The 24,918-nt window shown below is 43.7% G+C and overlaps 1 protein-coding gene across 5 annotated transcripts in view; it reads left to right on the top strand.

Annotated features, from left to right (window-relative positions):
* The window catches only part of LOC133047604 (band 4.1-like protein 3), a 226,070-nt gene that overhangs the window by 136,961 nt on the left and 64,191 nt on the right, over positions 1 to 24,918 (top strand). For all 5 annotated transcript variants that reach the window (XM_061130904.1, XM_061130906.1, XM_061130902.1 and 2 more), the window contains one exon: positions 572 to 769. In XM_061130904.1, coding sequence (XP_060986887.1) covers positions 572 to 769 — 198 coding nt within the window. The remainder of the gene's footprint in view (positions 1 to 571; positions 770 to 24,918) is intronic.

The raw sequence follows: 24,918 nt of genomic DNA, 5'->3' as shown, positions 1-24,918 counted from the left end.
ACTATACATCTGCTCACTATGTCTGTGAGAGCCAATGCCTTTTTAAAAAGTCAGGAGACCGAACTTCCCTGGCAGTCCAGTGGTTAAGACTTCACCTTCCAATGAAGGGGGTGCAGGTTTGATCCCTGGTTGGGGTGCTAAGATCCCACATGCCTCAGAGCCAAAGAACCAAAACATAAAATAGAAGCAGTATTGTAGCAAATTCAATAAAGACTTTAAAAATGGTCCATATCCAAAAAAAAAATCTTTAAAAGTCAGGAGCCCTTTGTCCCCTCCTTTGCTCGGGAGAAACTTGATGGCATTCACTAAGAACTGAGCACTACTTGTATAAATACTTGAGTCAAACTGAAGGAAAGCCCTCTGGGTACATTTAGATGACAGAAATTATTTAGGTGTACCTGTTAGTATTATTTTTGTGTATGTGTATCCATTCCTCATATCCTAATTCAGGTATCCCTTATACCGTAGGAAATAGAAGAGCCCGTTTACACAGTGTCCTTTGATTGCCTGAGCAATGCAATATTTATTTTCTGTCTTGCAATGAAAACTGTCCATTGTTTGCTCTCCACAGGTTACTGACAAGGACCAGGAGTTTGCTGCCGGACCTGCCAAGCAGCTCGAATATCAGCAATTTGAAGACGATAAACTTTCTCAGAAATCATCTAGCAGCAAACTATCTCGGTCTCCATTGAAGATTGTCAAAAAGCCTAAAAGCATGCAGTGCAAAGTGATACTTCTGGATGGATCAGAATATACCTGCGATGTAGAGGTAAGTGTATATTAAAAAAAATTTTTTTTGTCCCAGATACTGAGAGCTGGGGCATATTGGTCTAAAGCATGCAAGATGCCTCTTTGTTTTTTCAGATCTCTGGAAAATTACTCAGACCCAGTTTCTAAATACAAAATTATTTCCAGTCTCTCTCACAGGGGATCAAATTACTGAAAATACTTGTAAAGTCCCCAAAATGTTACAATCAAGAGAAAAATGTGATCTTCCTTTAAAAAAAAAAAAAGAAGAAGACAAAATATCTAATACTTTCCATGGTAGGAAAACCATTTTGGAGGCCTTAAAAAATCAAGTTTTCTTTAATATCCTGGCTGTGAGCTGTCACTGAAATGAATTTTACCTTTTCTATTTGCATTACTTATGGCCGGGTTGTTAATTGGAGGAAACTTACATATTTCTGTATACAGGAGTGGTAGGGTGATTTGAATGGTGAATGTCCTTTTCCTGCTTGGAAAATGAGTAGGATCTGCAGCTCGAGTATAAAAGGGTTTTAAAATTCACATCTGCAGCTCAAGTGTAAAAGCGTATGCTCCTCTGTGCTCTCTCTGTAAGAAAACAAAAAAATTCCTTCGAGAGAAAGGGAAGGTGGAATGACTTTTATAGAGATGTGTGGCCAGACCAAGTTAACGGCTGAGAGCAACGTGGGCTGTTGAGAGCGATAGTGACAAGGATGGTTGCTGAGTATCGCGAGAACACAGGCTGGGTGTGAACTCAGGCGGGAGCTACAAGTCCACTGATCCACAACCCACCACCCACCGCATCTTCTACCCCCGCCGCCGAGCTGGGAGAGATTCTTTTAGATTTAATATTTTCATTTAAAGAGCTGTTCCTCTGCCTCCAGCCGCCTGCCCTTGGTCCTTCGCACATCCCTCTGCTTAAACGCCGCCCACCGCATGACTCCCCTGGCCCCCTCTTCTGCCAGGGCTTTGGAGAGTCTGTACCTCTGTGTGTGGTTGTGCATTTCAGTTCCTCTTTTCTCATGACACAGCCAGCACCCAGCCCACCTGATGCCCATGTTCTCTGCCTGTAACCCCTGCGTCATTCCTTATAGTCTGCACAATGCGCTCACGCACCAGTGCTTTTCTTGGAACAGAAGGGTCAAATCCATTTCACATTGATAACATCATTTAGGGTGGGGATGGGGTTGCATTACCAAATCACTACAGATTACAGGGACATAGGAAAAAATTTTTTTAATAAACTCTTAGATCAGAAGTGATTTCATTTATCATGTTAATTTAGAGAATTTTTCTCATCCTGTAACCTGACAATTATTAGTGGGTTGCTTAGTGAAGTGGGCTTGTTTGTCACCAACTGGTTGAATAGGAAAAATGGGTGGGGAGTTAAATATGTGTTCTGAGGTTTGCCACACACAGATCCATTTGTTGCAGTTTGCCTGCTGCTTCTGATTTTGCCTAATTTCTTAGCCCAAAGTATTCAATTATTGATTCAGATGTTTATTCTGGAAATGAGAAGATCCAGTAATATACTTTTACCTGGGCTTTACCCTGAAGCTTAAGGCACTTTTGTAACCTTTAGCAACGTTGCATTTTTCCTATGTGGATCCACCTTCTGGAAAAATTTAAGGCAAGAGAAGCTTTTTTCTTTAACTTGAGGGTGAGTCTTTCAACTGAATTATATTTATATAATGGAGTACATAGGGTTCCCTGGCAATCCTCTAGTCAAGACTACCAGAGTTTTCTAAAGAACAGTCTGGAAGAAAGTGGATAGTGTTTCACACAGGGAGAATTCCAGCAGAAAGCGTAGGTGCATCTGTGGAAACCAGTTGCTCTGATGGTTTCCACTGCCTTTTCCTGTTCTGAGACTCATGGAGAGAAGAGGCACAAAACTCTGGAGAAGCAGGATTACCACCCCTAACCCCTGTTCCCAACTGGAGCAAGTGAATTAAGAATAGAATGCAGGAGACAGTAAGGGGAATAGCCTGTTTGGTTTTTTTCTTTTTTTGCATTGGATAAGACCTCAAAGAAGGCATTTTATTTTAATGAAATCTCTGTTCCTAGCTGTTTTTCCTCCCTGGCTTATTTAATGCCTTGAATGTTTCACCATCAGAATCAACAAGACTCAGTTGGCCATGACTATGTCATGAGAATTTATAGTTGCCAGCAAAAGACCCCCTGCCAAAACACACACACACACACACACACACACACACACACCCCTTCCCTGTACCTGGTTCTCTCTTCTTTTGATGGTACAAGGTAGCTTTTTCCATTGCCCAGCAGTGCTGCAGCAGAGGAAACCCAGCGACCCTGAAAATCAAGATACAAGAAGCCTTTGCTCTCTGAAAACAGTGACATCATAAAGTGTGCCGTTCCCGCCCCCAGTTTTGATGGGAGGCCCTTTCCAGCTGTGCTGGATTTTTCAAATTTCCCTCCAGTAGCAGCCATAAATCCTTGTAACATTGGGTGTTTTTCCATTTGAGAGATGTATTTCCTCAGTCATTTTTTTCAAACTCTTCATCTTAACTATCTAAACTATAAAAAGAACTAATTACACAAAATATAAGAAAAAATATGATGATCAGCAATTTGATATGCATATTTGGGCAATGTTTGCAGGCCACAGGATTGTCACATTTGCCAACAAAATCACCAAGACTGCCATTCCCTTCCTGTCATTTTTATTGGACCTTTAGAGAATACAAGCTACTTCCTATGGCCAGTTTGTCGCCATCATCATTGCTGTTTAGTTCTTGAACATGAATTTTAAAAGAGAAAATAAACAGAAGTACCAGTCACAACAATAGAGGAAGCAGTGCTTATCATGTTTGTTTTATTTTAATTTCACTCTCATTGTTTCTGGGTTCTCTGGGCTCATCTGAGTCTGATTAGCATACAGTGTATTTTCTGATGACCATCCAGTTAGAAATGTTTCCTCTTACTTGACACCATTCTCATCTAGTCTGATTTGGTTTTAGGAAAATAAATCAGACACGGTTTGAACTTTGAATCCATATTTCATCCATATTTTAAGTCATTTTCAGGTGTAGTTTGGTTTGTTCTCCATAAGAAACCCAACGGGTGGAGGAGTCCCAAGCTTTACCTCAAAAGTGGCAGAAGGTAGACCTTGAAGGCAGACTTCGTTTTTCACAAGGTCCCGCTGTGTTGCTGGTTTAGTCATGAGCAAGACCAAGTGCTTGTGAGCCCCAGGTAATCCCACGTGGGGCTGGAATCCAGGGGACGATGCCCATAGGTGAAAGAACTCTAGCCTCTCTGGAGAGATCTTTGCATCAGATTTGGGCAAATACAGAAGGTACTTAAGTGTATCAGTAAAATCTTAAAAGCCTGCAGCTCAGACATCCCCCCAAGTGTGGCCATGCCGAGAGGCCTGCAGGTTGATGGACTCCATGACTGAGTACCACTCGGATCCTTCCGAAATCCAGAGTGTTTACTCCAACATGCACTTCTTGCTACCATTCAGAGATGCTTCCAAGGGACCAGAGAGGATACAGGAATATTTTGCCCGCTGTCCTAAATGTGCTTTTATCACCTTCTAACTGTTAGGAAGGAACTGTTTAAAAAATTTCCAAATACCCTATCTTGCTTGTGATCCAATTAACTTTCCATACCATGCTTCTGTTTCATGTATTCTACTCACTGGGGTTTAGTTGGAAAAACAAAATCACTGTCTGAATTTTCCATCTTCTCTAGGTTACATGATTAAAATGCCTTTAGAAGTTCTTGAAAAAGTGTGTGGTAGTTACTCAGTAGTGTCTGACTCTTTGCAACCCCATGGACTGTAGCTCCTCCACCAGACCCCTCTGTCTGTGATATTCTCCAGGCAAGAATACTGGAGTGGGTTGCTATCCCCTTCTCCCAGGCATCCTCACAACCCAGGAATTGAACTCATGTCTCCTACATTGCAGGTAGATTCTTTACCATCTGAGCCACCAGGGAAGCTCTTAGAAGTTCTTGATTGAAAAAAAAAAAAAAAAAAGAACTTCTTGATTGGACTACAAATAGAATTGCTATCACACAAAAGGTTGAATAGAACACCTGTTGCCTTTCATGGAAATTGTAGTTGTAAAAATAAGAATTTTTTTCAACCAGTCGTGTCCGACTCTTTGTGACCCCATGAACCGCAGCACGCCAGGCCTCCCCGTCCATCACCAACTCCCGGAGCCCACCCAAACCCATGTCCATCGAGTCGGTGATGCCATCCAACCATCTCATCCTCTGTTGTCCCCTTCTCCTCCTGCCCTCAATCTTTCCCAACATCAGGGACTTTTCAAATGAGTCAGCTCTTCACATCAGGTGGCCAAAGTATTGGAGTTTCAGCTTCAACATCAGTCCTTCCAATGAACACCCAGGACTGATCTCCTTTAGGATGGACTGGTTGGATCTCCTTGCAGTCCAAGGGACTCTCAAGAGTCTTCTCCAACACCACAGTTCAAAAGCATCAACTCTTCAGCGCTGCAAATTTGGGCCAAACCAAAAACGAAAAGAAAGTAAAAGGTTCACCTTTACAACCACAGAACAGAATCACTAAAGCCGCCAGCAAGCTGGTGATGAGAAAAAAGAACACTGAAAGGCCAACATCTGACTGCTGCTGCTGCTAAGTCACTTTAGTCGTGTCCGACTCTGTGCGACCCCATAGACGGCAGCCCAGCAGGCTCCCCCGTCCCTGGGATTCTCCAGGCAAGAACGCTGGAGTGGGTTGCCATTTCCTTCTCCAGCGCATGAAAGTGAAAAGTGAAAGTGAAGTCGCTCAGTCGTGTCCGACTCTTAGCAACCTCATGGACTACAGCCCACCAGGCTCCTCCGTCCATGGGGTTTTCCAGGCAAGAGTACTGGAGTGAAGTGCAACATCTGACTAGTCGTAGCATTCACTCAACTACTACATAATTCAGAGGTTTTGATTCTGCATAATTGTGTAAATTTGGATTTAACCTCTCAGTGGGTTTCTGTTCAACTATTTGTTTTACTACATCAAAACATCTGTTAAGTGCTGTGACCAAGTGGCCCAGTCTTGCAGCTGAGCCTTCCAACCTGAAGACCAGTGGGCTCCTGACCACAGAAGGGCTTTAATAAATTCAGTTTCCTTGTGCAGCAACTCTTTGAGCGACCATAGGAACAGTGACACACGAGGACTGTTAACAGGCACCTCCTTATTTACCTGACATAGTCAGTGTGCAGTCTTCCTGAGGTGTTCAGATTTGACTTCTTGAAGGTTTAAGAGAAACAAACTCTTTTACTAAAAGTGTTAAAGCTTCTCCTAGGTTTCATTTCAAAAAGTAACATGGACCACAGTCTCCGAGTCACACAGCTCCAAGCTGATTCAGGGTCCCAGGACAAGAGTCTCTGCCACTGGTTGAGCTTCTTTAGCCTCCTTCCTAGAGGAGGTCCTTGATTACAGCTTCCAAACATCTCCTGAAGTGTTGTCTCCACCAGGCATCTCATTCACATCTCTGTATTTTGTAGAAAACATTGATTGATTTGTACATGGCAGGTACTGAAACAGTTTTTAACAAGGGGGTGCGTCATTTGAGTCTTAATTATGGTTTGTCTTAATGAGCTTTCTTTTTTCTTGTTTACAACCATTTCAGTCCCTGGAACTGACATCACACAGCATGCAAAAGATGGCAAGGAAGACCTTGATATAAAGCATTTCTTGAGGGCCTGCAATGTTCCAGGCACTGAAAACCAAATGAGGCAAAGCCCTCAAGCTTAGACACCTCTTCCTCAGGAGTCACACAGTCTTAGATCTGGAAGGATCATTGGAGATGACTTTGTCTCCTGTCCCATTTCACCGAAGAGGAAATGGGCCCAGAGTAGTTAATGTTATGCCTGAGGACACACAGCCTGGGAAGGACCATGAAGGGCTAGGGCCCAGGTCTCCTGCCCTCAGCTCCAGAGCTCTCTTTGTTGTTCAGTCGTTCAGTTGTGTCTGACTCTTTGTGAACCCATGGACTGCAGCATGTCAGGCTTCCCTGTCCTTCACTGTCTCCCAGAGTTTGCTCAAACTCATGTCTGTTGAGTCAGTGATGCCATCCAACCATCTCATCCTCATCTAAGAGACAGGTTGAGTTGATGGAAAGGATGTTATCTTCTCAAGACTTCTTAAACCTAATTTCTCAAAAGGACCACCAAGGCCTTGCTTCTGGCTATACTATCATGAAATAAGATGCCCTGAAAGATACCTGCACCCCTGTGTTCATAGCAGCACTATTCACAGTAGCCAAGACATGGAAACAATCTAAATGGCCATTGACAAAGGGATAGATAAAGAAGTTGTGGTACATATATACAATGGAATATTACTCAGCCATAAAAAAGAATAATATAATGCCATTTGCAGCAACATGGATGGACATGGAGATTATCACATGAAGTGAAGTAAGTCAGACAATATACAAACATGATACCACTTACATGAGGAATCTTAAAAATGATAGAAATGAACATATTTACAAAGCAGAAAGAAAATCACAGAAAACTTATGGTCACTAAAGGGAAAAAGAGGGGAGATGAATTAGGAGTTTGGGATTAAAAGTATACCCATTACTATATATGGGCTTCCCATGTGGCATGATGGTAAATAATCCACCAGGCAATATAGGAGACACAAGAGTGGCAGGTTCAATCCCTGGGTTTGGAAGATCCCCTGGAGAAGGAAATGGCAACTCATTCCAGTATCCTTGCCTGGAGAATCCCATGGATAGAGGAACCTGGTGGGCTACAATCCATGGAGCTACAGTTGGACACAACCTAGCAACTAAAACAAAAACAGCAACTACTACTACTGCATATAAATTAGGTAAACAAAAGCACCTACTGTATAGCACAGGGAACTATATTCAATATCCTGTAATAACCTGTAATGGAAGATAATCTGAAAACAAATTTTTTTTTTCAGTTTGTGTTACATGAGAAGCTAACATAACTTTGTAAATCAACTCTACTTCAATTGAAATAAAAAAGATACTCTGTGAAGAGTAGAACTTGGAAGCAGCACTTTTTAATTTTGAGTAAGAAGGGGAAAACAGCTGGGGAAGTGTCTTGCAGAAGCTCTTCAAGGTGGGGAAGGGACCAGAGCTCCAGCTGATCTCCACTCCTTGCCAGAACGGAGAATGACTGGGAGCCAGTTGTACAGTTGTTGCATGTGCTACTCAGAGTGGAAAGGCAAGTCTTATCTGGGAACCTCAGCATCCTTTCTGGAGAGAAACACTTTCCACAGTACAGTGATCTTTCCCCCCAATTTTCCTGATCAATTGCCAGTTCATTTCATAATTACAGCATTTCCCCCATGAAAAACAGGTTATAATTTTCAAGATTATGGCTCGTCTCCCTTTCTTTAGCGTTTAAATTGATGCCTTTCTTTTCCCGGCCATGGTCTTGGCTCTGCGGGAAGTTTAGGGAGAACGCTACTGGCATCAACCACAAAATGAGAAAGTTAGTTCATAACCTGGGAATAGGTCCACATGATGGATCATCTCTTGAATTTGATGCCACTTTCTTTGTTGTTGTTACCTTCAATGTCAGAGGCAGGTGTCTTTGACCCTTCTTGGACAGCAGAGCTCAAGTCTTGTAGCATAGCAGGTTCTTAGGGTCAGAGGATGATTTGAACTCTAGTTCAGTCCTGCACTCACATTCCAGCAAAGTGCAGAGGTAGGTTCTGGAAGCTTGGAGGACAGGGATATTAAAGTCCTTGTCTTAGGGACACAGTAAAATAGTCACAGAAAACCAGCCTGTACACAACTTTGTGGTGTCCGTCCACATACCAGCTGATCTGGTCTTAAAGGGAAGTGCACACAGTCAGGCAGCAGCTTGTGTCAGGATTTGACTGCCATGTACGCCTTACAGTCCAGCGTCCAATTGGCACAGGAAGAGAGCTGAATATGAGGATCTTAGTTTGAAAACCCTTGTAATTTAAAAGGAGATAGCCAACTGTTACTTCCCTGGTGGCTCAGTGATTACGAATTCGCCTGCCAACGCAGGAGGCACAGGTTCTATCCCTGGGTCAGGGAGATCCCCTGGAGAAAGGAATGGCAACCTACTCCAGTATTCTTGCCTGGAGAGTCCCATGGACAGAGGAGCCTGGCGGACTTCAGTCCATGGGGTCAACAAAGAGTCGGACATGACTGAGCATGCATGCACAGCACAGCTTATCACCTAATAATATATTAAACACTGGAAAGCATTTCTTAAATCTGAGAAAGTGAATTTCATCTTGACTCTCTCTTTGTAGCCTTTTTTCCCCCAACCTGGAAAGAAAATTATCAGTGTTTCCATATGAGGTAATCATTTATCTGACAGTTGGGGAAATACTGAATGATTTTATTAAATATGAACAGGAAGTAACTGCACTCGACACCCACTTGTGAGGACTAAGACATTGACCTCAAACAGGAAATTTGCTTTTCTCACGCTGCCCGGCTTGAACCTGCTGAGATCAGACAGAAGATGTGGCTAAGGGTCTATTGCTGTTGTGCCAGAAATCAGTAGGTGTTTAGCAAGCCTGAATGTGTGCTGAAGATAATTAAACACACTCCATTTCTGGCACTCAGCACCAGCTTCCTCTCATGAGCCAGTTCCCACTTTATGGTGAGTGAGGAGGCGGTGGTCCTTGGCATTGGCGATGAACTCCTCAAAGTGTGTAGGAAAGTCTGTTAGAGGAGGTGTCTGACTAAGTCACCCACTTTTCCTTCATGCTTGATCCCTTCAGAAGTCCCTTCACAGTCTTTCTAGTTCCACTAAGCTTTAATTCAGTGTAGTTTCCCGTTTCTTCCTTGGTAACTCTGAGTAGTGTTATTTGAAAAGGTTTCTTTACTATTTGTTTGTGTGTTTTTTTAATCGGCGTTTAGTTGCTTGACACTGTTGTGTTATTTAGCAGAGTGAATCAGCTGTGCATACATGGTGTGTGTGTGTGTTTGTGTGTGTGTGTGAGTCGCTCAGTCGTGTCCAACTCTTTGTGACTCTGTGGACTGTAGCTGGCCAGCCTCCTCCATCCATGGGATTCTCCAGGCAAGAATACTGGAGTGGATTACCATTCCCTTCTCCAGGGGATCTTCGCAACCTGGGGATCAAACCTGAGTCTCCTGCATTGCGGGCACATTCTATACCATCTGAGCCACCAGGGAAAACCCCATGCATATACATTACATGCCCTCTTTTTTGGATTTCCGTCCCATTCAGCTCTTTACCACAGAGCATTGAGACCACACAGTTTGAATGTCTTAAAAATGCAGGTTTCCCTGGTGGCTCAGCTGATTGAAGAATCTGCCTGCATTGCAGGAGTCCAGGTTTGGTCGCTGGATCTGGAAGGTCTGGAGAAGGAAATGGCAACCCACTCAAGTATTCTTGCCTGGGAAATCCCATGGACAGAGGAACCTGGAGGGCTTACAGTCCATGGGGTGGAAAAGAGTCAGACATGACTTATCAGCTAAACAAGAACAGCAGCAACAGAATGCAGGTCGCCCTGTATTTGCCCTTCTGTAGCAAGCAGAGAATAGGGGAGTCTTTGTGAGCCTGTTATCTTTGAGGAGTTTTGTGATGTGCTGGGTTTTAATGCAAATAACCAGGGGCAATAGGAGCGACTCAAAAAAAGGAAAGAATTGGAAATCTACTCAACTCCCTTCCATGTCATGCTGAGACAGATTCTCTGCTTTTGTAGGGAACTTTCTCTCTTGCCTGAAGAAATTGGGAGTGGCTGTTTGAGGCACGTTTCTTAGATTCTTCTTTCTTTTTTAGGATCTAGGTTTTGAAATAGGGCTGATGTATAAAAAGCATGACTTCAAATCTTTAGCTGACTGTAAATACCTCCCTACGAGCAAAGATTCCTCCGCAGTGGTTCATGCTGTTAAAAATGGTATGCACGTGTCCAATCATATTTTTGGCAGATATTTATTATTAGACTGTGTTGGCTGACTTTCCCTGCAGTGATATTTAAGTCAAGTAGCATTCACTTATTTTATTTACTTATTTTTAAATTTCCAGGATAATTCTTATTGTACTCAGGATATTTACACAGTCCTCTTTAGAATTTTGGCAGATATGCAGATGAGAAAAGCACACAGGGAGAATTTGAAACGTCAGGAGCAGCTAAGAGTGGAAAGGGAAGGCCAAGGGCCCGCCAGGAGGATGGGCTTGACTTGCTAACAAGGTTGGGTATTTGCACATACTGGTTTTCTCTGCATGTGGATGCTCAGTCTTGCCTAACTCTTTGCGACCCTGTGGACTATAGCCCACCAGGCTCCTCTGTCCATGGAATTCTCCAGGCAAGAATACTGTAGTGGGTTGCCATTTCCTCCAAGGGACCTTCTTGACCCAGGGATTGAACCTGCTTCCCCTGTGTCTCCTGTACTGCAGGCGATTCTTTACTGCTGAGCCGTCCAGGAAATTGGTTTTCTAGCTGTATAACACATTACCAGAAACTTGGAGATGTAACACATATCATCTCACAGTTTTGGCTGGATTGTTGCTCAGCATCTTATAGAGGAGAAGTCATGTTCGTCACCGACTGCATCTCCGTCTAGAGGCGGGTCTGGGGAAGTGCATCTACGTGCTTTCTGGTGCTGTCGGTGGAATGCGTTTCCTTCTGGTGGTAGGACCGAGGTCCCCTCTTGCTGCCTGTCAGCCAGGGACGACTCAGGGCTGCTGAGTTTGCTGTCAGTCCACGAGGCTCCGTCCATCCCAGCAACGGAGAACCTCCCTCACCTTAGATTCCTCTACATTCAAGTCTCTCTATTCCCTGCCTTCTGCTGCCAACGGGAGAAAACTCTCTGCTTTTAAGGGCTCAGCTGATTAGGACAATGTTCCTATCGAAAGGTCACTGGTGCCAGGTAGTGTAACCTAACTGTTAGATCTACTCTGCCTGGTGGGATTTCAGACAGAGTAGATCTAACAATTAGGTTACACTACCTGGCACCAGTGACCTTTTGATAAGGAGATAAGAGAGAGAAGAAATCACAGGGAGATAAGAAATCATAGTAGGTGATGGGCGCTTCTGAGGGGTTTTGCTTTGGCGAGCTAGTTGACCATTTGTGTTTTTAAAAGATACTTCTACTAAATAGTAATTGAAACAGGGATGCTAGTTGGCAAGAGATGCTGAGGACCAGAACCAAGGTGGTGGCCAGTGGGACAGAGGGGAGGGGATGGATTTTAAAGAACTACCCTGAACATGAGCAGACATGATTAAATGGATGTGTGGGCAGGGATGTAGGGCGGGGAAGAGAGGGTAACTGATAATGGCATCCACGTTGGTAGATAGTATAAGAAGAAAAGTGCATGGGGGTGGGGAGACTGAGTCTAATGTAAACCTATTGAATTCAAGATGCCTGGAATATGAAAGTGGCAATCGGCTATTGCAGTTGGATACATTGTTTGACCTTTGGAAGAGAAGTCAGGCTGGTAGGCTCTGTGGGAGCCGGTACCATTTACAGTGAGTCACACAGAGGAGTGAATGAAATGGTGCAGGTGGCCAGTGAACGAGTGGGAAGAACATCAACATCAGAGCTCTGGGCAACACTGAGGTGGGAGTGGTTTGTCCCGCTTTCCCCACCCCACTGGTAGGTGCTCCTGTACACTCGGCCCCAGTCTCTTTGGGCCGTACCCCCAGCCTAGGAACTGGATGTGCTAGACCCCATGGGGACATTACAGCAGTGATTGTGATTGAGCGTTATTGTTGTTGTTCAGTCGCTAAATTGTGTCCGACTCTTTGCCACCCCATGGACTGCAGCACGCTAGGCTTCCCTGACCTTCACTGTCTCCCGGAGTTTGCTCAAACTGATGTCCATTGAGTCGGTAATGCTGTCTAGCCATCTCACCTTCTGTCACCCCCTTTTCCGTTTGTCTTCGATCATTCCCAGCTTTAGGATCTTTTCCAGTAAGTCAGCTTTTCTCATCAGGTAGTGAAAATATTGGAGCTTCAGCTTCAGAATTGGTCTTTCCAATGAATAGTCAAGGTTGATTTCCTTTAGGATTGACTGGTTTGATTTCCTTGCAGTCCAAGGAACTCTCAAGAGTCTTCTCCAGAACTATCATTGAAAAGCATCAATTCTTTGGTGCTCAGCCTTCTTTATGGTCCAGTTCTCACATCTATATGTGACTACTGGAAAAACCATAACTTTGACTAGATGGACCTTTGTCGGCAAAGCGATGTCTCTGCTTTTTAACACGTTGATTAGGTTTGTCTTAGCTTTCCTTCCAAGGAGCAATCATCTTTGAGTTGTGGTTGAGTAGTGGGTCTCCTTCAAAAAGGTTCAGGAGAGACTCTACACAGAGAAACATTCCCAGTATCACTTTCTAACTGCCATCAAGGCATGGCACTACCGAAAGCAGAAAACAGGAGGCCATGGAATGCCCCAGGTACCGTCCATGGAGAAATAGCGTCCTTCACTGTGACTGATTCTTGTTCTCCCCGCTGTCTAACGCCAGCTCTCCCTTTATTTCTTTAATGTGGCTTTTTTGCTGTCCTTCGTACATTAGAATTTCAGTTACACAAAGTGATAAGAACAATGACGTTACATTTCCTCTAAGGAATGACTGATCCGTTTTTTGGAACACTTGAGCAAGACAGGGGACTTCCCTGCTGGTCCAGTGGTTTTGACTTCATCTTGCAATGAAAGGGGTGCAGGTTTCAATCCTGGTTGGGGAGCTGAGATCCCACAATCCTCAGGGCCAAAAAAACCAAAACATAAAGCAGAAGCAATATATATGTAACAGATTCTTTCAATAAAGACTTTTAAAATGATCCACGTCAAATTAAAAAAATCTGAACAAGACTGTTAGGACTGGGCTTCCCAGGTGGTGATAACGGTAAAGAACCCACCTGCCAATGCAGGAGACATAAGAGACACAGGGTTCAGTCCCTGGGTTGAGAGGATCCCCTGGAGGAGGAAATTGCAACCAGCATTCTCCAGTGTTCCTGCCTAGAGAATCCTGTGGACAGAGGAGCCTGGCAGGCTACAGTCCATGGAGTCGCAAAGAGTCAGATATGACTGAGGCAACTTACCACACAGCACATTAGGACTAATTTTATGTTAGCATACTGTGTCATCTTGTGATCTTTCAGTAACTGTGAAGGGGTGGTGTTATTCAGAAAGTTTTTTTTAAACTCTTTAAATCTCAAATTAGAAAACAATACCCTCTTCCCGCCCCCCGCCCACCCAATGCATAGTCTCCTGCTGTTTTCCAGTTCAGGGTTGTGGTCTTGGCCTGCTGTTCATTTAGGAATTACCACCTCCTGCCACGTCTTCCCCCTCCTCTTGATCTAGGGCAGATGGGCATCTAAGCTGAGCCCAGGTTCCTTCTCTCAAGAGCTGTAAAACCACGGATTCTTTTCCTCTTCAGTTCTGTGGTTTGTAATGACCAGCCAATGCACTTTCAGGTTTTTATTTGCTTCTTCTAGACTAGATCACAGATTTTTAAATTATGGGATTCTAGTTGGAATGCATCACAGTTCTATCAAGAACGTTAGCGTCTCATAACCTGGTATGATATCCCTGGTTGGATGCCTATTGTGGCTGTTTTATCTCTAGATAAATGGAATTTGGGTCTTCCTTTTGCTTGTCCTGCCAAGACTCATCTGTTTTGTTAGTGTTGCCTAGTGACTGTTTCCTGTGGTTTGGTTCCAGGATGTGTCTACAAATGGCAAATTTAAACAGCCAGATTAGATACTAATTCATGAAAGGTTTCAATCAGTGGAGGTTTCTTCTCCTCGACAAACAAGGCATCTTTGCTGCATCGGAATGTATGTGTCCTGTGTGACAGACAGCTGTGTGTAACTGCTGTTTGGGGTCACTTTCCAATAAGGGTGAAAGAAATTCCAATCTCGAAGTCATATTTGCTCTTAGGAATGCACTTTATTCATCCCACTGCTGCTTGTAGGCATGAGTGATGGTATGCGGACGTACAGTGAGCACAAGGAATTGGTTCTTAGGGTGGTGTTTGGAAGGAATAAAGAGACTTGTTATTTCTTATGGAATGCCATGGTGACAGCAAATAAAGTCACTAAAGAGCCGCCACGTTCTTTGGGGAAGTGCCCCTAGACTGAACTTGTCAAACACGCGGGATGCTTTTCAAGAATTACCCGAAGCAAAATGCTTCAGTTCATGTCTCCAGTTATTCCTTAAAAAAAAAAAAAGCACTGTCCAGAATATCATGTTTTGACAAGCTTCCTTAATAATATGAAGTCAATAATTCATTATCATAGGAAAAAAAAAACCCACTCAAATTCTAAAGGTACTTTGTTTCAAAAATACATTTTATTTTAACTTGGGGTTTCTATGATGTATACTCAGCCATGTTCTTAAGGTGTTTTACAGACATACATGTAGGCTTCCCACGTGGCTCAGTGGTAAAGAATCTGCCTGCCAATGCAGGAGACTCAGATTCAATTCCTGGGTTGGGAAGATCCCCTGGAGAAGGAAATGGCAGCGCACTCCAGTATTCTTGCCTGGAGAGTCCCATGGACAGAGGAGCCTGGCGGGCTGCAGTCTATGGGGTCACAAGGGGGTGGACACAACGGAGTACACACACATATAGAGACATACCTGTAATATAATGAGAAGGAAATAAACAAACAGAAAGCAGGACTAAGAGAAAATGAGAGGAAGAAGGTGGGAAGAGATGAATCCATAAAACCCATGTTTTGAAGGCTCGCCTCACAGTGTCCACATGATAAAAATACCCCAGTTGTTCACTGGATGCCTGCTGCTCCCACCAACATTACTCAAATCAACAAACCAGCAGGATTTGCCACCCGGATGCAGGAACTATAAAAACATGTTCTCTGGGACTTGGTCCTGGAGGAAGGGATGCTGGAGGAGCAATCTGAAGGATGAGGGAGGGTGTCGGGGGGACCCAGAGTGTGAAGGTGGCTTGTACAGACTTCGTTTGGCAGAAGGAATCCTGGGGGAGTGGGGACGGACTGGAGGAAGGTTGTGTGATGGAGCACAGCGGGGCAGGGGCTCCTCCCCACCCTCACGGGCTCTGACTGCACCCTCACGGGCTCTGACTGCGCCCTCACGCTGCCTGGCAGTGCTGTCGGAACTGAGTCTGATAGCCGACTCTTCTGGTCTTCCCACGTGGGTTTATTCTCACAAAGATTTTTGGGGGATATAAAAGCACAAGTGAAAATATATTTGATAACATCTTGGGGTGACCTCGGAATTTCACTTCACGTCCCCCCCAAACCCCTCAGACCCCAGGCATCCTGCTGCCCCACAGTCCTGGTTAAGCCAGGAGGGAGCAGGCAGGACTGGCTCCAAGGATCAGCCTCCAGAGAAGGGGGAGCAGGGTCACCCGTGTCCTGAAGAACTTCTCAAGTCCCTCAGCCCCAAACCTCCCAGTTCAACCCCAAACACTAGTAAGGTCCAGGAAAGATGGCTCCTTTCAGGTGAGCACAGGAAAATAAGCAGAATCATCTGGACAAAATTGTAATATTTGACTTTTTGTTTGAATAGAATGGTTTTAATTTTCCTGTCAGTGAAAGAACGTTACAGGCTCTTTGTTAGAGCAAAAGGCTGTACCTACTTTAAAAGCCATTCGTCTTCTGGATTCAGTTCGCCTTGTCATTTCAGTTTTTCTGTGATTGTTATTTTGTGACCATTTGCTAATGCAATTCATGCTTTAAAAGTAAATATAACCACAGAATGCAAAGAAATCACCGTCTGAGGTTCAGGTGTCAGCAGAGCAACATTCTCTCAAGGTTCAGTGAACTCTTAGGATGGCTGCAGGGTGAAGGGGGACCTCGTGTGACCCAAGGGGGTGGGGTGGGTCTGGGTCTAGAACGGTCCTGGCCTCTCTTCTGTGCAGAGCTGAGCAGGCCCCACCCGCCCCTGCCCCCAGGAGCGGGAGCTGACAGGCCAAGGGATTAACGCTGGCTTTTCACGATTGCCAGCTCAGGAGCATTAAGCCAGGATGTCCCTGATCCAGAGCGGATGGTCCAAAAACCATCCTGACCTTGGGCGTATAGACCTGGCGGTACCCCAGGGAGTCTACACGGGCTACTGCTTGTGTCCAGCAGAACTGGAGAACATATGTATATAGGATCAACATGTTTGATGGTTGCAAAGAATTTTCCCCTGCATCTACTGCATTTAAATGCTAATCTGAAAGATGATATGCTTTCAGTGAAGGCCAGACTGATCATAAGTATAGTTGAAAGTGTGATCACCTATCCTGTTTTTTGCCAGACATTTCTATTTTCATTATAGGTTTTTCATAGGTTACACAATTATTTTAATTTAAACCCACAATTTTACTGGTGAAAGGATATTATTACATTTTTGAATTATGAGAGTGTGTGCATGCATGCTAAGTCACTTCAGTCACGTCTGGCTCTTTGTGACCCCCTGGACTGTAGCCTGCTAGGCTCCGCTGTCTATGGAATTGTCCAAACAAGAATACTGGAACAGGTTCCCATGCCCTCCTCCAGGGTATCTTCCCAACCCAGGGATCGAACTCACATCTCTTACGTCTCCTGCATTGGCAGGTGGTCCTTTACCTCTAGCGCCATCTGGGAAGCCCCAAATTATGAGAGTAGTTTATGTAATAACCCTGAAATCTTCCTCTGTGTGCTTGCTCACAGCCTTGTCCTGTTAATAAGAGGAGACAGTTGGTGAAAAGGACACCAGTTCACTTAAGACCTGTTTATTTACAGCACTGACTGTTATTATTCGGGTTTATTCATCATTGCCTTAGCAGTGATTCCCAGCCATTCTGGCACCAGGGACCAGTTTCCTGGAAGATAATGATTCCACGGACTGGAGGGGTGGAGATGCGTTCAGCATATTCAAGCACATTACATTTATTGTGCACTTAATTTCTATTGTTGTTACATCAGCTCCACCTCAGATCATCAGGCATTAGATCCTGGAAGTTGGGAACCCTGCTGTGTAGGTTTGAAAAGTGACCATTCTACAAATTTATACTTGTTAAATGTATAGTATGAAAAGTTATATTTTCACTGTCAGCATCTGCGTTGCCTCCAGGTCTTTACTTGACCAAATGAGTTATAAATCACAATTGGGGATTTTGTTTGATTTTTTTATTTTTGGAGAATTGTCTTGGAAAGTAGTCATATATGGATGTGAGTTGGACCATAAAGAAGGCTGAGCAGTGAAGAATTGATGCTTTAGCATTGTGCCGGAGAAAACTCTTGAGAGTCCCTTGGACAGCAAGGAGATCAAAACTGTCAGTCCTAAAGAAAATCAACCCTGAATATTCATTGGAAGGACTGATGCTAAAACTGAAGCCTCAATACTTTGGCCACCTGATGCAAAGAGCCAACTCCATTGCAAAAGACACTGCTGCTTGGAGAGACTGGGGGCAGGAGGAGAAGGGGGTGACAGAGGATGAGATGGTTGGATGGCATCACTGATTCAATGGACGTGAATTTGAGCAAACTCAGGGAGATGGTAAAGGACAGGGAAGTCTGGCATGCTGCAGTCCATAGGGTCGCAGAGTCAGACACGACTTAGTGACTGAACAACAATGACAATTCCCAGTAAATATTTCTCCAAGTCCCCTGTCATTCTGAATTAGAGGCTGTGGTTCTTTTTTGTGATTCAGGTTTAAAAGTCTGTGTCTCTCCCTCATCCCTCTTCCCCGGGCTTTCTTCTCTGCATTCACTTGGCACTCATTGGCTTAGTGACTTGAATCCCTAGCAGATTAACAGCAGGAAATGTTGTCTGACAGTTCACTGCCAACATCTCATACGTGTGATGTGAAACTCTTTGTACAAAAGCAAGCCCAGTGTTTTTGCTGGCCAAGAAGAAGCGTGCTTCACTGGAAAGCTATTATCGGCCACGGTACTCGGCTCTGAGCACAGAAGTCTCATTTCAAACAGAATGAAATGGCTACAACAAATGAAGGCAGAAACAGATTGTGGCTGAAAGAAAAAGATGTCTTTCTAAAAGCAGTGGAGGAGCTTCACGTGCACGAAGGCGTTCTTGTATATGTGCTGAATGTGTTTTTGCAGAGAATTTCAGTCAAACCTAGGTGAGCTCTCTGCCTGTGAACTCTCCCTCCTTGCTCTGGCTGTGCTGCAGGCTGTGTCTATGATAATTCCTAACTCCCATGTTTGGCCTAGGATGTACCTAAGTGTACCAGTATACCCAGTGCATGTTAAAAACCACTGGGTTTGTGTTTGCACAGGGTAATGGAATGTTCCCTTAGTTTTCTGATAATGATACTATTTTCAGCCATTTCCCCCTTTGACCTGTAGAGTGAGATTTGTTTTTCACGAGAGATAGGGGGTGATTTCACTGCAGATGAAAAGGTTTCAGTGGTATGTCAGTCTCTCTCCCAAATTTCAGCATTAGAAACCCTGAATTTGCAAAAAAAAAGGGAAAAAAGAAAGAAAAAAACAAGGAAAGCAAAAAAAGGAAAACAACAACAGAAAAGAACCCTGAATAAATTGGATTCCTTATGATAAGGGCCAACTGATAATCAGCAGCACTGATTGGTAATGGCTTCCTCCGGGCTAGGCAATCTGTATGCTTTCCTGTGTTTCTTGTTTTTTTAATAAATTTTATTTCTGTTTTATGGAAGAGGATGGAAGGTCTGCATTCAGTGCTGCTATGAAGGTTCCTTGGTCATCAGGGGGGTTTATGTTTGGGGTTTTTTGCAGGAGTGAGGGGCTCGAGGTACATGGGATCTTAGTTCCCCCAACCAGGGATGGAACCCATGCCCCCTGCAGTGGAAGTGCAGAGTCTTAAGCACTGCCAGGCCGCCAGGGAAGTCCTTTCCTGTGTATTAATTAATGCAACAGTCTTATCAGTAAGGACCAATATTATTACCATTTTTTAAGGAAGGCGGTGAAGTTCAGAAAGCTTCAGTGACTGTGTCACCTCACAGCCAGCTAGTTGTAGAGCCAGGGTCCAGCGCTGGGGCTCTCTGATGAGCCTCATTTAGAATAGAATGGTAGGGAAACAAACTTGAATTGGACAGGAATAATATCTTTAAAACTGCATCCTAAAAAAAACTGCATCCTAAAGATATTTAAATAATGCTTGATAAATTCTAATCTCTAGACAGTTGAGACATTAGACAACTGTCTAATCTCTAGACAGTTGGGAAAATATCACTTGTTTAAAATCTAAGCTACACCAGGAAGTGGTTTCGAGTTCCTATTTTCACAGGCCTCTCCAGATCGTCACTGCTAACTGAGCTGAGTTTAAGAAAATGGCAGAATAACTATTGATGGACTTATTCATGTTTAAAGGAACTATCATGGTTTTCTGAAAAGCTGATTGCCTGTGAATTTAAAGAACACACTAGCGAGACACATAACGTCTAGGCAGAAAAAACTCATCTTTGCCTCTCACATCAGCCCTCCTTGCATTTGCTGTCTGGATCACACTTGGGATTTGGGCTTCCCTGGTGGCTCAGCTGCTAAAGAATCCACCTGCAATGCAGGAGACCTGGGTTTGATCCCCAGCTTGGGAAGATCCCTTGGAGAATGGAACGGCTACCCACTCCAATATTCTGGCCTGGAGAATCCCATGGGCTGTATAGTCCATGGGGTCGCAAAGAGTTGGACATGGCTGAGCGACTTTCACTTCACTTCACAGAGGCTGGAAGTTTCCATTAAGTCCTGCCCCTCGGGGCATGGATTCTGGCAGTAGTGATGAGGATAATGGACTTCCTGCTGTGCTTATTAAACTTGGCATTGAAAGTACACTTGAGACCGAAAGCCCCAAATGGAAGTAAATGCACACAGGGCTGCTGGGGCCACGTAGTGCTTCTCAGACCTTCCTGGCCTCAGATCTCTCTCAGGGGCTTAAGTCTGTTGTCACAGACCAGACACCGTCATCATCTTTTATTCATGAGTTGACCACAGACTCTTGCTATTTTCTAAGTGTAGATTTAAATTTAAAAAAAGGGAAAAAAAAAAAAAACAAAACACTTAAATTTCAGGGCAGACAGTGTTAGAACATTTTTCTAACAGAAAAAGGAAAACTGAGGCAGAAATTACTTACATGGAGTCCTGGTGTCCAATGTAGGCTCAAGCTCCAGCCAGCTCAGTTTGTGGAGCTCTTCAGATGCTCCTAAACACCAGGCAAATGGTGATGCCATCATTTAGAAATTAAGAGAATTCCATTTGACCTTTAGAAGTGAGGAGAATGGAGAAGCATTCAGTGAGGAAATATGCAATTACAGAAGGAAGCATGAAAAAAGAGATGGCATTTTGCAACAAGACTAATCCAAGGTAATGTGAGGAGAAACTCCTCCAGATTCATGGCAGGAGCACTTACTAGGCACATATGTTGAATGTTTTTGGTGTTTAGGACATTCTGTTGGGGACATTACAAAGAGTGGCCAGTTTCCTGTCCTTGGGGGGCAGAAATGCAAGTTCACAGAGTGCCTCAATCCATGGGAAGGTATAATTTGCAGGAGAAAATCAGCAATCGGTTTGAGGAAGATACATGGTGGAGAGATGGAAGTGCTTACAGGGCTGCTGCACCCTCAAATTTCAAAGCAGCTGAAATAAAGGTACGGAAGTGTCAATTTCTCTGCAAGTTCTCAATATCGTATGTATTTCCTTGTATTAACACACGTGGTTTAGCCTAAGCTATAACAGACCTAAAGAACATATTTAAAAGCAGAGACATCATTTTGCTGAAAAGGTCCATCTAGTCAAAGCTATAATTTTTCCTAGTCATGTACGGATGCGAGAGTTAGACCATAGAGAAGCCTAGGCGCCAAAGAATTGACTCTTTCAAACTGTGTTGCTGGAGAAGACTCGAGAGTCCTTTGGACAGCAAGGAGATCAAACCAGCCCATCCTAAAGGAATTCAACCCTGCATATTCATTGGAAGGACTGATGCTGAAGCTGAAACTCCAATACTTTGGCCACCTGATGCAAAGGGCTGATTCACTGGAAAAGACCCCTGGGAAAGATTGAGGGCAAGAGGAGAAGGCGGGCAGCAGAGGATGAGATAGTTGGATGGCGTCACCAACTCAATGGACATGAATTTGAGCAAACTCAGGGAAATAGTGAAGGAGAGGGGAGCCTAGTGTGCTGCAGTGGACACAACAACTGAACGATGAAATGTAACAAGACTTTTTTTTAAGCAACAGTTTATAGAAATGCACACAGATCCTGAGGAGCCTTGAGGATGTACCTGCAGCCTTGGTGCTGATGGCTTTGCTTTCCCACCTCCCACCCTGTGTCCCCCTTCTAAGAAGTAGGGACCACTGATAAGCTATACTTCTCAGGCAGGATGACAGTCTCTGCCTCATTTTCTCTGTGATTGTGCAGCTTCAGAAAATAAGAACTGCAGCCCATCTTCTCAGGCGAGGACATTATACTTGACTTTACAGATTTCTCTAATTTCAGCGTTTAGCCTTTCTTGCAGGCTGATTCATAGCTTTGAGAGACTGAAAGAAAAGACAGATTCTATTGAAGTCTTGTGCTGAGATTTAGTACAATTTGGACTCATGTTTGGGAGCACAGATCAAGCCACAATTTCCAGAGACTTTTAGGAGGATGTGTGCACAGGTGTGGGCTTCCCAGGTGGCACTAGTGGGAAAGAATCAACCTGCCAATGCAGGATACACAGGTTCAGTCCCCGGGTGGAGGAAGGCATCACGACCCACTCCAGGGGTCATATTCTTGCCTGGAGATGCCCATAGACAGAGGAGCCTGGCAGGCTACAGTTCATAGCGTCACACAGAGGCGAAGATGACTGAAGTGATGTAGCACGCACATAGGCACAGGTGTGCTGACTCCTGGTCAGCTACCAAGAGCAGCTCCTCCCTCCATCCTCTCCCAGGCTCGGAGGCCTGTGTGTGTTTGCTCCTTCTGGTCTCCTCCCTAACGTGCTGGGCAGAATGTGAATGCTTCTGCTCCATCACAAAAGAGGAAATCAAGACATTTCCTAACCCACCTGGGGTTTTTTAGTATGGTATCAGGTTCTTCAGTTAAAGTCTATATGTTTTGGCTCTCCCAAGGGAAAATGCCACCACTTAAAAAAAAATTCAACAAACTCGGAAAGCATTTTTATTTTGTGTACTTTGTTCATAGTTTTCAATGCAAGTTCATTCTTTGAATGAACTTTTACTAGTTTACTGGTAAGTTTACTGGTTGGTTTTTTAGTTTGGTGGTTTAACATTGCTTGTTTGTATCATTTTATTTCAGCCTTTGGTTGGTTTTTCATTTCTTGAGAACTTAATGTTTTTTAAGAAAATTTGTTGGAAAGGGTATCTTAAGATTTTAAGACTGTGTTTGTATGTAAATAAAGTTTATCATCATGTAGCTATCAGTTTGGGTCTAAGAGCTTGAAAGAAACTGGTATGAAAAAGTTACACATTTCCTCAAAAAAAGAAAGGTTGCTTTGGAGCCCTCCTATTTAAGAGTTTTTAAATTGTAAACTTAATTTAAGTGTACCTTTCAACCATACCTGCAAACAGGATCTTGAAAACCTACAAAGACCGTGCTTCCACCTTCAGAAATTCTGATTTCTTTTTTTCCTGACATGGGTTCCTGGATATTGGTGTATTTTTACTGCTCCCAGGATCCAAGGTTGAAAACCCTAGGTTAAATTATTGGTTCTGCAACAATAGTTATGATATGCTGGCAAGAAAAATTTTATGTAAATTTTCATCACATTACCTTTTTAATCTCTTGATGATATTTGACCAAAATGAGGTCCCATAAAAAGTGTAGGAGGGACTCTCCTGGCAGTCCAGTGGTTAAGACTCCATGCTTCCAATGCAGGGGCATGGGTGTAATCCTTGGTAGGAGAACTGAGATCCCATTTGCCACGCAGCATGGCAAAAAAAAGTGTCAGTGGCTTGATAGCATGAAGAATGTCTTTATAGTCGGTCGGGATAAAAGGTGATGCACAGACAGACAGCTGCAATGTAAGGTGGAATGTGGAAAGTACCCTCTTGGTACCATAAGTGCTCGAATGTCCAGAGATGAGAGACATCACATTTGGCTGGGAGGACAGGAAGTGCTATAAAGAAGTGGCACTAGAAAAGCATTGTGAAGGATGAGAGTTGACAGCAAAAGGCCAGGCAGAGCATTTAGGGACATTTAGAGCTTCACTAAGGGTAACACCCGTAATGGACTGAAACACATCAAGCCTCGTTTACCCCCATGAGTTAATAGTGATAACGTGAGACAAAAATTCTAATTGGTGACTTTTGGGTGATGCTAGAGACCTGACTTGTCTTGAAATTGAACAGAGGAGAAAGTGCGAGTGTTGATCCTGGCTTCATCAAACTGTGTCACTGGATAAATAATTTTGACAAAGAGACTCTCTTCATAGACATGCTCCAGCTGATCAGTGGGGGAGCAATGATGAGGATTAAAATGTTCCCATCTTGCCATCTCAAATCGGTGGGGCTAGGGCAATGATCATTAATGACTGTGCTTCCCAGATGGCTTAGTGGTAAAGAAACCGCCTGCCAATGCAGGAAACATGGGTTCAGTCCCTGGGTCAGGAAGATCCTCTGGAGAAAGAAATGGCAATCCACTCCAGTATTCTGGCAGGCTACAGTCCTTGGGGTCACAAAGGAGTTGGACATGACTTAGCAACTAAACAACAACAAAATGTTACGAAAAATGCAAGAGTCACTGAATGCCTCCTGATGAAATCACACAGCATCTTTTTTAGAAAACAGTCAAATAAGAATTCTGGTCAAGCTTCTAGATTTTACTGTCAGTTTACAGGAAATACAAAAGACAGAGGAACATGTTAAATTATACCATGGAGATGCAAACAGCAAGTCTAGACTGAGGGAACTCTGCAGGCAAATGACCTGATCTCCAAGACAAGTTAATTTCAACAGGAAAACCAGGATAAATGGAAAACTTGCAGATTCAGAGAGACTATGGAGATATGACAGCCTATTGCAATGTATGGGCTTATCAAAGAAAATGAAAAGAAAATCTTTGAAACAATTGGAGAAATTAAAGTACTGACTACATATTTGGTGATAGTATGGACTGATTGTTAATTTTGTTTAGATGTGATGAAGGCATTGCAATTACATTTTTTGAAAGAACAGAGTTACATGCTAAGATAAATAGAGACAAAATTATTTGCTTAGATGCTTCCAAATAACTGGGGGGTAGGATGAGGGGAGCAAAACTCAGATGAACCAAGGTTGTGATCTTCAAAAGGCATTTGTTAAAACTGGGTGATGAGTATACAG

The sequence above is a fragment of the Dama dama genome, chromosome 27 (assembly GCF_033118175.1).
Source record: "Dama dama isolate Ldn47 chromosome 27, ASM3311817v1, whole genome shotgun sequence".
In the NCBI taxonomy this organism is placed as follows: Eukaryota; Metazoa; Chordata; class Mammalia; order Artiodactyla; family Cervidae; genus Dama; species Dama dama.
Note: the sequence above shows the minus strand (reverse complement) of the source record. Positions and strands in the feature narration are given on the sequence as shown.